Source organism: Osmia lignaria, chromosome 5, assembly GCF_051020975.1.
Source record: "Osmia lignaria lignaria isolate PbOS001 chromosome 5, iyOsmLign1, whole genome shotgun sequence".
Lineage (NCBI taxonomy): Eukaryota > Metazoa > Arthropoda > Insecta > Hymenoptera > Megachilidae > Osmia > Osmia lignaria.
This window is the reverse complement of record NC_135036.1, coordinates 11,654,649-11,669,004: the sequence shown is the minus strand read 5'-3', so window position 1 is coordinate 11,669,004 and position 14,356 is coordinate 11,654,649. Positions and strand designations below refer to the sequence as shown.

At 44.1% G+C, this 14,356-nt stretch overlaps 1 protein-coding gene across 1 annotated transcript in view; it reads left to right on the top strand.

The window, feature by feature from the left end:
• The window catches only part of LOC117604849 (uncharacterized), a 52,899-nt gene extending 43,886 nt beyond the window's left edge, over positions 1-9,013 (top strand). Inside the window, exons 2-5 of the mRNA XM_034325368.2 lie at positions 2,228-2,536; positions 2,991-6,083; positions 6,662-7,005; positions 7,128-9,013. Of these exons, the coding sequence (XP_034181259.2) occupies positions 2,228-2,536; positions 2,991-6,083; positions 6,662-7,005; positions 7,128-7,670 (4,289 nt within the window). The 3' untranslated portion in view covers positions 7,671-9,013. The remainder of the gene's footprint in view (positions 1-2,227; positions 2,537-2,990; positions 6,084-6,661; positions 7,006-7,127) is intronic.
• Positions 9,014-14,356: the final 5,343 nt, after the last annotated feature.

The following is a 14,356-nucleotide window of genomic DNA, read 5'->3' as shown; positions in this document are numbered from 1 at the left end:
CAGTTATCGTTAAGATAACATTTTATTTGATCCACCCTGTATATTTTCGAAATTGAAAATACATACTTTTACATACCCATACAAATTTCGATGCTTGTCCAAGAAAATAAAACACCCATATCCCTCTGAAATTACGTTGCCTGTGTTACGTTCCACCTTAACCCCCAGTCAAGTCCTTAGAGGATCAAACTGCGATTTCTAAAAAAAAAAAACGTAACAGACACCTGGTAACAGTTCTGTAGAACCAAACGACGGGCAAGTCGCTCGTAAAAACCGCATGGTATCCATTGTTCCGACTTTTTCTATCCCTCCTGTTCCTGTTACAGATACGAGCGGTGATCGTGAAACGAGATCGATGGTAGGAGTGGGTCACGGTATAAAACTCTTGAATTTTATTTCTCTTGAATTTCGCGAGAACGTCGACCTTTATGGGATTACAAGGTCGGTGCATGTTCTCCTTGTACCTAAGAACCTTGTACCTTGTACATCACTCTGGAATGGCTGCTTCAATCACGCTAGGAAAATTTTGGTTTCGTTTGGTTTTGTGCTGGTGTAGTGTTTCAGGATTATTGAAATGATTAATTGGGTAAAGCACTTGAGACTTAATACTCCGAGTAGAATTTCTGTTACTACTATGTATAACGTGTTCTAACGTATTCAGTATTCTAAAAGAGAAAGCTGTCGATCCACGTAATCTCTTTGCACATTGAAAGGAATATCAGCATCATTCGCAGGTATATCGTACACCTGTCGTTATTCTACAACGATGATCCATGATGCAGCAGATGCAACGGAATGAGGCCGAGAGGCCGCGGCCTACGCAGCCGGCATACATAATTTCGCGATTGTTATTGCAGGAAATCGCTGCATTCAGAATGTGTCTCGTACGGAAACCCGTGTATCCCGGCCACGCTGCACGCCGGAAGATCGCTATTTATGTGATACATTAACAGCAGCTCCCGGTCCATCTGTAGCGGGCAACTGGTCCGCGAAAAGCAGAAATTATTTCGTCGAGCTCGGGACCAAGTAAAGGGAAGTTGCGTTCCTCCGGAAGTATGCTCAACGAATGGGAAATGACGAATGAGGAACGATTACCCGAGACAGAAAACCGCGAGATTCTGGGAACTGTACGCTGGTGAATTGAAATTAATTTTTCGCAAAACTTTAGTAACGAGCAAATAATTCTTATTTTTTACCATTTTTTATCGATTTAATTGGAACGTGTATCGATTTGATTGTGAAAGAAATTTATATGTTATTAAATTCTTTCGAAGCTTATGATAGGTATAGTTTAACTTTCTTTGGAACACTGTACATAACGTTCAAGTTTGGCGAAGGGAAAGGAAGGAAGAGAATCGTGCGTTTCCGGTGTATCAAAGCCGGACGCCGCACAGACGGGTGCTCGTTAGAAATCATCGACAACGTCACTGCGGGTGACTATTTAACCGATCCTCTTGATAGGATGTTTCCATGCAAAATTATTAACAATGGATGATAGCAAACGGAAACGCGGGTTGAGACACCGCGACGCGACGCGACGCGTCGCTTCAATCTCTCCGCTCCCTCTGTAACTCCCTGATCCACGTAGTATTAACTAATTAACGTTTAATTAGTGGAGTGACTGCTACGCGACACAAGGGTAACTAAAAAGCAACGGCTTGTTTCGCAGTAATTATCCGGTTTTTGATTTCCCCTTCTTCTCTGTTCGCGTCTAACGACCTGTCTACATGCTCCAGGAACTTCCATTTTCTTTTTATTTTTCCCCTGCTAATCAGACATTTCGAAATTTGTACGTTATTCCTAATTTTACCCCACCTATGGTACGAACGTCAGTGTGTGACGTTGTCGTTAAGCTAACAAAAAGTATATTAAATTCTAGCTACGTTGCATAACTAAACAGTCTCGTTATAATTAAAAGACGGTCGAGCAGGGCATCGTAACGGCAGTTTCTCGACTCTTCTTAATATTTTCTGCTTGGCTGGCGGCAGTGAGGACAGATAGGAACGGAGTAAAAAAGAAAAGCTGTCGTAAAGAAGGGTACTATGACTACGGACAGCTTCATTATATTTCGAAACACGACATAGCTGCCGTGCGATAGCTGACACCAAACAAGAACCATTAGAGTTTAATAAAGTGAAAGATTGTTAATTTGCAACGAGTTGTTTCAACGACAAACGAAAGAAGCAATTTCACTAATTTCTCATATACATATACTGGATGATTCCAGGAGGACCTCCGGCAAGCAGAGGAAGTTGCAGTGACGAATGCAGCAGCACGATGACACGTTTAGCGCCGGAACGACGTAGAAGACGGTCAAGCGTCGCGAAGCAACACGCCCTCAGGCTGATCCTGCAGATTCTACTGATACAACACTTCTCGACTAGCAAAGCCACCGCTCAGATGGCCGAGTGCCCACCACCAGAAACTATTCCCGGTTGTCCCTGTTACAATTTCGAGGATGGTCTTTTTCTGGAATGCCCTGGTGCCACCGAGGATACCCTCCGGACTACTTTGCAAGGAGTTCTGAATGCTGGTGGTGAGTACACTAGAAAGTACGCTCCGACACGAGGATAATGCAAACTCCCTCGTAAAAACTTTACCGATACGGCCCTGCTACACGATCCAATTTTCATCTGTTAACAAAATGACTCGACGAGATAACACGCTAGTAGAGATTGTTATTATAATCGGGATAACAGTGTCGCGTTCGCTTGAACTCGCTGTGTGACAGATCAATTAGCATCCAGTGGGTCGTTATTTCGCGACGGTGTTCTCAACAAAAGCTTTTACTCTTTGTGTTAGTAATCGACTACCCATTTTCACATTGACGTTGAAAATTTTTTCATTTATCGATAATTGACTTTCAAAAAATTATAACAGCAGCCGCGTATTTTTATCATTTTAACACCGTCCATAAAGTCCGAACCGATCACCTAATGCCGCCAAATCTGAATCAGATTAATAGCCGGGTCGTTTACGACCGTTTCCAGGAGCAGGCACGACGGTGCAGTCATTGAGCGTTTATGAACTGGACAAAACCGTGGAGGAATTGAAAGAGGGCTGCTTTCCAGACGGTTCACAAATCAGGCACCTTCAAATATCTCATTCGTCCCTTCGTGAAATTAGCGAAGGGGCATTCGCGAATCTAAAGGAGAGTTTGGAGTCGTTGGCTCTGGTTTCCAGTCGCTTGCCCCACGTACCTCAAAAATCGCTTGCCGAACTAAAGAAATTGGCCGCCCTGGACCTCGAAGCGAATCTGATACAAGAGCTGTCATCTTACTGTTTCTATGGATTGAAGTTAATGAAACTGACCTTAAAGGGCAATCAGATATCGAAGATTTCCGAGTACGCGTTCGCAGGCCTCGAAGACAGTCTCAGCGATCTAGACCTAGCTGAAAACAAGCTAAAACTGTTCCCTATGGCACCTCTGAGGAGACTGGAAAGCTTGGCTTCGCTCACTTTAGCCTGGAACGAAATTTCAGAACTTCCAAACGATGGTTATAGTCTGCTAAGTTCGTTGCTAATCCTCGACCTCAGCAGCAACAACTTCGAGAAACTGGCTGAAGACTGCTTTAGACCGTGTCCTATCTTGCACAGTCTGTCCTTGTATTACAATTCGATCGAGACCATTCACAAGGATGCATTCGTGTCCCTGAAGGAGCTAGAGTCGATCGATTTGAGCCATAACAAGATCGTATTCCTCGACATAGCTACCTTCAAAGGAAATGAAAGGCTGCGTACCATCGAGCTGAGTCATAATCATATTCATTACATCGGTGGGGTGTTTGCAAGGCTGCCAGAGCTTAGAGAACTTTACCTAGCAGAGAACAATATCCTAGAGATCCCTGGGGATGCGTTCATAGGCAGTGTCAGCCTCGCGGTCATCTACCTTCAACAGAACGCCATCAGAAGAATTGATGGTAGGGGTCTGACCAGTCTTACGCAATTAGCCCAATTACATCTGAGCAATAACTACATCGAGAAAGTGCCGCGGGAGTTTCTCGAACATTGTGTGATCCTCTCCTCCTTGTCCTTGGACGGCAACAAGATTCAAAAGCTTCAACCAGGCACGTTCCTAAAGTTGCATCAACTCCGTGAGTTGAGACTGCAAGACAACAATATCACTGAAGTGAAGCGTGGAGTGTTTTCGCCTCTCCCCTCGCTTCTGGAGCTTCACCTGCAGAACAACGCTATCACAGATATGGAAACGGGAGCTCTGAGAACCCTGAGTAGCCTACAGCACGTCAACCTTCAAGGAAACCAGCTAACTGTACTCGGCGACGTGTTCCAATTGTCTTCTTCTGAATCGTCTTCCGGTGGCAGCTCTCTAGTGTCCATTCAGTTGGACAGCAACGGATTAGCAGTACTACACAATGATTCTCTGCGTGGTCAGGCGTCAGTCAGAATCATGTGGCTGGGTCACAATAAACTGACACACCTCCAGGCACCTCTCTTCAGGGACTTGCTTCTGGTGGAACGACTGTATCTGACCAATAACTCTATATCCAGGATAGAGGACGGTGCTTTCCAGCCAATGCAAGCTTTAAAATTTCTCGAACTGAGCATGAATAAGCTCAACCACATCACAGCAAAAACGTTCTCCGAATTGCATGAACTTGAAGAGTTGTACCTGCAAGACAATGGTCTCAGACGACTAGATTCGTTTTCCTTGACTGCTCTGAAAAAATTGAAGGTCCTGGATCTAGCCAACAATCACCTGACCGTTCTGCACGATGCAATCTTCCAGGAAGACTTACCCATCAAAACGTTGAATCTAAAGAATTGTTCCATTATGAACGTAGAGAGTGGCGCCTTTCGAGGGCTCAATAATCTCTCCGAACTGAATCTGGATGACAATCTTCTTGCTTCTTCTGCTCTCTTCAACTTACGAATCACTGGTCTGCATACTTTATCCGCATCAGGGAATAACTTTAGTCAGATCTCAGAGCACAGCCTGAACGGACTACCGTCTCTGCAGGAACTGTTGTTAAACGAGGCACAGATTTCTCAACTGCCAGAGATCATCTTCGTGTTAAATCGAAACTTGGCGCGTCTACATTTGAACCGTAATTACCTTCGCAATCTACCACCCGGCATCTTCGATCACCTGTTGTCTCTTCGAGAGATTCGTCTGGACCAGAATCGGTTCCAAGGTATTCCGTATTCCGCGTTAGCCAGTGCCCTGAACCTGGAGATCCTCACTCTGTCCAACAACGAGATCGCGAACGTGGACGTGGCCAGCATTGCCAGCCTGAAGTACCTGAGGGAGTTGGACCTTAGCCATAATCGAATAGAAACTATGTCTGGCTTCGCCATGGCCAACCTGTCGCGCCTCATCTCCGTGGATCTCAGTCACAACCATCTAAACGCACTTCCGGCCAACTTCTTCGCCCATTCGTCCATGCTGCGCCGAGTAGATCTGTCGGAAAACAAGTTCAGACAAATTCCAGCAGTGGCATTGTCTGGTCAGAACCTTCCGGGTCTGGCATGGTTGAATCTGACCAGGAATCCGTTGAACAGAATCCATGATCTTCCATCAGAAGCTAAATACCCTATTCTTCAAGAGGTGCACATATCCGGCACGAATCTCAGCATAGTCACTTCGCAAGACTTTGAGGCATTTCCTGCTCTACTGCACCTGTACTTGGGTCAAAACTGCATCCTGAGAGTATCGCCTGGTGCATTCAGAAGTTTACCCAATTTGCTGACACTGCATCTCGGTATGAACAGTTTGGAAATCCTACCGAAGGAACGACTTCAAGGTATGGAGCACCTGCGAATCTTAAATCTGACACACAATCGACTAAAAGAGCTCGACGAGTTCCCAGAGGACCTGAAGTCCCTTCAGGTACTGGACCTATCGTACAATCAGATCACGATCGTGGGCAAGGTGACGTTCAAGAACTTGGTCAGCTTGGTGGAACTGCATCTTTATGGTAATTGGATCAACGCTATATCCAGCGAGGCGTTCAGACCTCTGAAGAAGTTGCGGTTGTTGGATCTGAGCAGGAACTACTTGGAGAATCTACCGTTGAACGCGTTCCGACCTCTGGAGACCCAGATACGGAGCTTGCGTGCTGAAGGTAAGTTGTAAACTTCGTTAAAAGGGTTACTAGAGTATTCTAGAGACGGTAAAAGTCTCTAGATAGGAGATGTCTCATTTGTTATTGTAAGTTTTATTCGATGCACAGAATTGAGAATTATTCTATACATAGTATCGAAGCTATCGATCGAAACGAAGTTACTGGCTGTTGGAAATGCAATCATATCGCTGGTCACGTGCAATCGTCTCGAATCGATACTCGCCACTGGGACAATCAAACACGCTCTGCAATTCCCTCTCATCCTCTTCTCGAGTCTGCAAACTAGTCCTTCACGGAAGTATAATGTCCACCGATTCCCCCCGTCCTCTTCCCCTCGAAAGACCTCCAAATATAGTAGGTACACCATGGACGCCTTGCTGTCCCAGTGTCCACGTGCTGTTTCGGATCGATACTTTGATGGTTTCTGATAGGATTCGATTTCCTCTAAACGCGCTCGACCGTACTCGGCGTTCTTACGTGTCCGTAAATTCGTTGAAATTAATTTCCTGTATAATAGTTCCTGCACAACGACGATGTATAACAAGTTTTAACCAGATCATCCCTGTCGTTGCCTGCAGAGAATCCGCTCCGTTGCAGCTGCGAATCGCAAGAACTCTGGGAGTGGTTGAGAGATCATCAAAAGCTGGTTGGCGGGGTAGGTGGTGGTCGTGGTCGCGGAAGAAACGGTGTTGGGGTCGGTGATGTCGAGGGTGGTCTGTTGAGATGCCAACAACCACCAGAGCTACGGGGTCTGGTTTTCCTTGATCTGGATCCTCACGCTTTCTGTTCTGCTCCGTTGATCCTGAAATTGGCGATCCAAGACATTCAGCCATTCTCCGTACTCGTGTCCTGGCAGAGTAGAAACCATTCCGGTCTTCATGGTTACCAAGTGGCCTATCATGCATTGGACAACGTTGAGGAGGTGAGTTTTAGGGTTAAAAAATTATTAAGCAGTATCCACTGTATCTCCGACAGCCCAATAGCCGACCGACACACATAGTACGACGAAGACGCGTAAATTTTTAAATTTCATCGGTGTTGCAGGTACGAGTGAAGCTGCTAGACCCTAAGGCACGTTCTGTGAAGCTGACGAAGTTAGCCTCGGATACTCGCTACTTGATCTGCGTGCTCGGTCTGGGCAGCTGGGGCACGTCAATCCCCGAGGACATAGCTTCTTGGCAATGGAACGCCTCTCACGACGACGTGATCGAGAGCTCTGCTCGTCCATCTATGGTGAATTCTCTCACTAGTCGATGTACAGAGGTTAGAACATTGGATGCTCCTGACTCGATAGTGGGAGATGGAACGATGAGCGACAGAGGAGGCTTGGCCAACATTCTGACCAGAAGGTTAGGCCTGATAGTCGGCAGTTGCATGGGGTTCGTGGTGTTTGTCGTGTTGATCTCGGTGCTGGGCTACATGAAGATGAAGAAACAGAGGTCCACGGAGAAGAGGGATCAACCGTTGTCCTCGAACCCGCAGGCATACATGTCGTATAGGCATTTCTCGCTGCAGAGCGGCGACAGAGCCGATAATGCCTGTCCTAGCTTCATCAGCAATATCGGCACCACTCCTTTGAACTCGTAGCATAAACCTAAGGAGCTTGATCATCGTGCTGTCGAGATAAAGGCCGATCACAATTGTCCAGGTATCTTTGGCTAGTCACGATTTTCGAGACAATCCATGAAACTACCCTAGGTTTTCTTCTTCAAGGGTTTAATCAGTGTCTGGGTTCGGCACAGAGTTAAAAGTTGCACGTACAGGCTTTTAGACCGAGGCTGGCGCCATTCTCTGGCGCCGTTCAATTAAGAGAAGTGCCAAAACTGATACGTGTAGATTTGAATAAACACTCGAGGCTCGTTCCCGCGAGACTTGGACGTTCTCGTTTATCAAAACGAACGAAAGTTTTCGATATTGCTCTGGTATGTGAAGCGTCGAACGTATCACGGTAGTAGGAGACCAGTCGTTCACTTATCGGGTGCCAAAATAATCAAAGATAGCAGAGACAGAAATCGAATCATATCGGTTTGATTGAAATCAGAAAGAAAAAGTGTATGTATAGGGACGCGATGCTATTGCTCACAGCAGTGAAAAACGAACGTTTTCGATGGAACGTTCGTTTCGCTGAAACCGATCCTTCTCGACCATTCGCGTGAACCGAACAACGACGTAAACGACCCCCCGTTTTTTGGAACATTCGTTATCTCTCCTGTGAAGACTGATTTTTTAAAGACGATGTTTTTTCCCTCATCATTTCGAATGCTCGTATATCCTGTGTACGACAGGTGAGGATTTTTTTGTAAATAGTATACAGAACTATCTGGCGACTTAACGATGTTCGTACTGGAGATACTCATATACGTATTACGATGACTAAACTCGTCCTTTTAGTGCTGCGCAAGCAATATTACAATTACTCGTATCAATAGTAACGATGATCAGCACGAAAACTTAATTAAAAGGTCGATCTTTTAGAAGGCTCCAATTCGAGTTTCTTTCCTTCGTATAAGATCAGTACTGCTCACAGGCTGTACCGTATGATTTCGCGAACCCCAATCGTGAATTCGGCGGTTAGCAAAACGAGTCTGAGACTTTAGAAAAAATCCTGTGGACGGTACTGGTATGAGAAATCACGATCGAAGAATCCAAAGCATGGATTCATCCTTCCGTGTACCCGTAATCGCGTCGTCGATCATCTGTTTGTAACAGGACTTCTCGAACAACGCGACAAAGTAACTCCTGCCAAGTAAACGAGTGAAAGATAGAACAGAAAATCGGCTTCGGGTTGCCAAATGTGTTATACGGTGGCGTTGTGAAAGATGGATTTATTGTATATAGATAGAGAATATGTATACACATAGCGTTCTTTATTATAGCCTAGGCTTTCGGTTAATAAAAATAACACCAAAGCTACCAATGAGGATCGTTTCCTTCGCCGAACCTGTTCTACCTTCAACAGGATTCAACGTTCGTCATAGAAGATGTAATAATGTAAAAGGTAAGAGGATATTTATTATATTACCAATAGGTGATAAAAAATGATAGTCGGAAGGGGTCGTGTAACACGAATAGACGGTAAGCTGATGTATGAGGAATTGAACGGTATTCCGAGGCGGATCGACGACGATCCATTAAGTCACATCTCATACGACTAATTAATTAATTATAATGGGGAAGCCGGTTCAAGCTGTTTAGAGCGAGCTTGCGGTTCGCTTAGGTTCCGTAATTAACTCCAGGTCAGGCCGAGTATATCCCAGAGCGTCAATCAGTTCCGATCTGGCACGTCGAAACCAAAACAACCCGCTCCGGGGATGCATCGAATTGCTCGCTGCAATAATGTTCGCTTCAATTCGACTCCGCTACGCGCAATGAATCTATGTCGAAATGTTTCAGGCTATGCATAATTAGTTTTAGAAATCTCAGCTCGGTTATCAATTTTATTATAGAATCCACTTATTTTCTGATAGTCTAAAATGAAAATCCTGTTACGCGTGAAACCATGGTTAAACAGGAAGGATCGCTAATAACGCATAGTTTCTCGTTAACGAGGATAATGCTCGGTGTTCCGTAAGTTAACTGACCATTTTCAAACTTCATTTTTAATTGGCAACAATTAAGGTAGCAACCCCGAACAATAGAGAAACTAGTGGAAACTTTGTGATTGGATTTTTTCGACAGGTACGTCTAAAAAATTGCCAAATTGAATTACCTTGTTTCGTTTTAACGAATAAACAAACTTTCTCATATCCTGTTCCTGTAGGTGAAAATTAAAGCGTTGGTAAATCAAATTTGAGCGAATAATTAATTACGATGCAAAACAAAAGAAAAAAAGAGAAGTTTGAACACCGCTTTACTATCGCGTTCGAGTGTAGATGAGAATTCATTAAATATGGGGTGCCATGAACCCTCGGTCAGCGTTAATAAACGATGGAACGATTTACTTGCTAACCCCGGCCATTCCTCAGCTCGAACGACGCGTTCTAAATAATGGCCAGGGCCATTCAACTCTCCAACGTTCCAGGCGTGGTTCACAGGTCCATTGTGTTATCCTTTCGCTTCGTAGTTCCAAGTGTGCCTATTAATAAGGAGCGCGGCACGCCGTTAGAGCGTAACTGCGCTCCTAGCAGCAAGATACCACAAGCCGCGTCATTCTGAACATGCTCGACGAGAAAATGGCAACTCTGTAGTTCTGGACACAGTCTATACTCCAAGAATTTGCTACTGCAGCAATTGTATTAGAGCTACCCGTTGCAATATCATTTTCACCCTTTCCTCCTCTTCCATTGTTTCGCACTCCCCTTTTTTGCCGTTGAGAAGCTGGAAACTGTTCCAGTAAGAATTTGATTGCGAGATCTTGATGACTTGCATTATGAAATTAAAGAGCTGGCAAATGGATTCGTAGAAGTTTTCAACGGTTAAAGAGCGTGGTAGGGCGTCATTCCGATATGTAAATCATCCAGCATAATGCGTATTCGATTCCGTGTAAACGAAGCGAGCTATGTTTATTTCCCAGTAGATACCGAATAAATATTAATTATCCGGTGTTAGTAGTGCAACGCGTAGCTCGAGCGTTACCGTCCGATTTTATGAAATAAACGTGCGCTGCATTAATTTCCAGGTCTCGTTTACTCACGGATGTATAATTACGTTTTAGAATTTTTACAAAATCTCTGATACAGCATTAAATAATCCTTGGTCCAAGGATCGTGATTGAACAGATTTTAAAGTGGTCGCGTAATGTTCAATGACTATCGTAATCCCGTACTCCACGATACGTCAAACATCCGATAACGTTAATCGGCGTAGCTCTTCGATACGTAATCGTGCAACAACCGATAACTTCTGGCAAACGTTTCGATAGTCTGATTTTACGGTTCGTCACTCGGAATAATGGCCGAAGGGAAGGAGATAAATCCACTCGCTCGTATTATAATGGATTAATATAATTCAATAAATTGGACCGGTGCTCGATTAATGCGGCCCGTTGACATTCCCATAGCGTTACGATCGCCACCAGCAACGTGTTCTATCTACCGCCTACCCCCTCGAATTACGAGGAACAACGACGTACCGAGCCACGACCACTCGTTACAATAACTCCATTATGCGACACGCGGATATACACCGTTGTTCGAGCTCATTTCGACGCGGTGGAACGGCTTGTTTCAGGGAACAACCAGCAATGAAGATACACGCTCGCGACCGGATAATCCTGTTAACCTGACGATCGATCTCCTCTACCTAGATATTTTTCCGCCTTAACCCTTTCCCTATTTAATTAGATTCGAATTTTTCTATTCGGAAGTTTTTATTAGGTCAGTTAATTCCGCAATGCGAACACGGTGTCGCGCTCGCACAAGGCGTATTTAATCCGTTTTCACAAGCGACAAACCGAAAATACGCCTCCGCCAGGCGCAATAACAATATCGATGATTTTCATTGAAATGGAAATCGTGGACAACACGGTGCGACGCGACGAGCGTGATCGAGAAAATACGATGACGCTGGTCTCTAGTGCATAATCGCGGCCAATCGGATAGAAAATTTGGCTACCCACGCCCCTGGCTACAATTACGTACGTCTAAAAACTGAATGAACACGTGGAAAATTACTCGAAGCTCGTTTGCAACAAAAGCCTAAAATCTAGATTCGACCCTGCAATCCGAGATTACACAAATCCTCAAATATTTAGTTATATACTAAATAAAAATTCTTATTTCGAGCGCCCCTTGAATTCTCAAACATAGGTTTCTCGGTACGTTGCAACGACCCTTGAGCCATTTACCCGTTAATTTAATTCCATAAATAATAACAAATTATGCTGGTGCACCAACAGGAAGCGAAACAGAGCAGGGGCTGCGTTTACATGCGCATGGCCGAATGCACGAGAATGGAGAGGGTAAAATACGCTCGCCTAGTTTTCATCCCTTTCAGTAAGGCCAGTGTGTCATAAAAGAGGCGTACAAAACTCGATGCTCCACGAATTATCCTCGTTCAGGAAGGTACGTTTCTAACCAGCTCGCAAGCTGGACAATAAAATATTTATGATACGGTCAAAAGTTTTCCTATTTTCACGTTGTCCTATTTTGTTTAATATCTTGTTTCCTGTAATTTGATGCAGGGGATGTAAATTCAGTGCTGGATTCAACCCAGATGCGAAATATTGATTGTTATGGGCATAACCCGAGAATAATCATAGTAATAATCGTAAGTAGAACTTGGAAACTAGCGTCCACTGCTAAAGGAACATTCATCACGGCCATTTTCTTAATGTATGCACCACCAATATCTCGAACAACAGAATTTAACGAGACCAGACCAGCCCCTTTATGCGGGACGACTCTCTCAGACATCGTTTCCGTGACCCTCTCATTGTTGTGCTTTCGAAACGGGCCGGCGACGGGGCTTGGCTTGGTCGCGTTCCTCGCGAGACACTGAACATCCCCGGAACAGGGGTTGAAGAGAGAGAGAGGGAGAGGGGTCTGACGACAAAACCCTGAGGAAGTATTTGGGATTTGGGTCACGCGCCAGGTCTCCAGCGGGATGAAAGGAAGGAGAGAGAGCGTGCCAATGTACAATGGTCCCGTTGATCCATTGACGAGTTACTCGGCTTTTATAGAGCTCGAGACAGTCGCGAGCGAGCCTCTGGTCATGTACGAACGATTAGTCGTGCCATTTAGCTTCATCAAGGGGATCCTATTCCGCTATTTGTCTTTCAACTACAGGCACCGAATGAGGTGTAGGTACCTATTCTAACGTCTGCTAGATGGATTAAGATAAAAACGGAAATTGTTAGCTATTCTGTTTAAGCGAAAAGATTGAATCGCTTCAATTTATGCAAATGATCAAACTATGAAGTTCTAATCCTAACTTCTTTATCCTAAGATTCGAAGCGTACCCGATCGACCAGATGGAAGTTCCATCCTCGAATCTTGAAAATATGATTATAGGACTGGTAAGATTCTCGACCAGTTCACAGAGTTTTCTAAACTGTTCCCCAGGAAATGGGCATCGATTCGCATAAAAAGGGAATAGGACAACTTCAGGATCGCGTGATAAACGTCCTATAGCTTTATCTCTTTTATCCTGCCAATCTCTTGAACGTTTCGATTTCTTAAAATTTCCAAGACAAGAATTACGATTCGTACGCTTTTCGAAAGCAAATTCTCCTGCTTGAGATAAGAACATCTACACCTCTAAAAAAGCATGATAACATTCTGAAATTCCATTTTAGATTATTGAAAACTTTCTCAATCAGAGAGCTTTAATTAATTACAAGGTGTAGATACTAAACTTTCTATCAATTCTATCAATCTCCAAGTTTTGATCTGAAAAACAAAGTATCAGTTCTGAACGACATTTTCCCTCGGTTCTGACGTCGACGTTTTACCTTCTTTTTCTCTTTTTCCTTTTCATCCACGGCCGTATATTAAGCTTCGTTTACATTTTAAAGAAAGACGCTCGAGCGGAGCGTGCAAAACACTACGCGACGTCCGTTTCATCTCGCGGCAGCTTTCCAACTTTACGATTGAATAAAGAAAATTCTCCGGAACGCGACATTTACATTATTGAACGTAAACACACGGCATAATGAAAGACGTAGCCGCTCGCCTGGGACAACGTTACAACCTCCTCCCCAAAAACTCCTGATATTACAAAATTCGTCGGCTAAAAGGATGTTTCTCGCCCGTTCTCTGGCCCAGTTCTCGAATTCCTTGCTACACGGTGTTGTCTGATAAAATAGCGCCTTAGTGTAGCAAGACACACAGTATATTACTACAGAAGACTGAGTGTTATGAAATAGACGCTTGAAAATATGAGAATTTCCGTAGCTGTTTCATTCGAGTGGTTGAGAACATTCTTAATCGTTAAAAGAAACAAAAGGTATTAAAATGTGGGAAAAGAAATTTTTCATAATAGTTTCGTAATTATTGAAATATTCGACATTATTAAAGAGAAATTTAAGAATATAAAATTTGTCGTATTTGTTAAATTCGAATGACAGAAAAATTTATCGTTACATTCGGTTGTGTTTCGTGAAAAATTTCTCTGGCTGAATGTTAAGAAAATATTGACGTTATCCTTAGGAACACGGCCCAAAGGAAACCGTAAAACGTAGACGCGCATCGTATAGAGGGCACCGGTTAGAAGTGAGCAAAGACCTAGAGCGAATAAATTCAGAATCCGAGGAGAAAATAAACGGCAAATAAGAGGTGCACAGCAAACAGCCTGCCTTTTGAGGCTCCGGGGCAAAGACAATTTAAACCACTTTT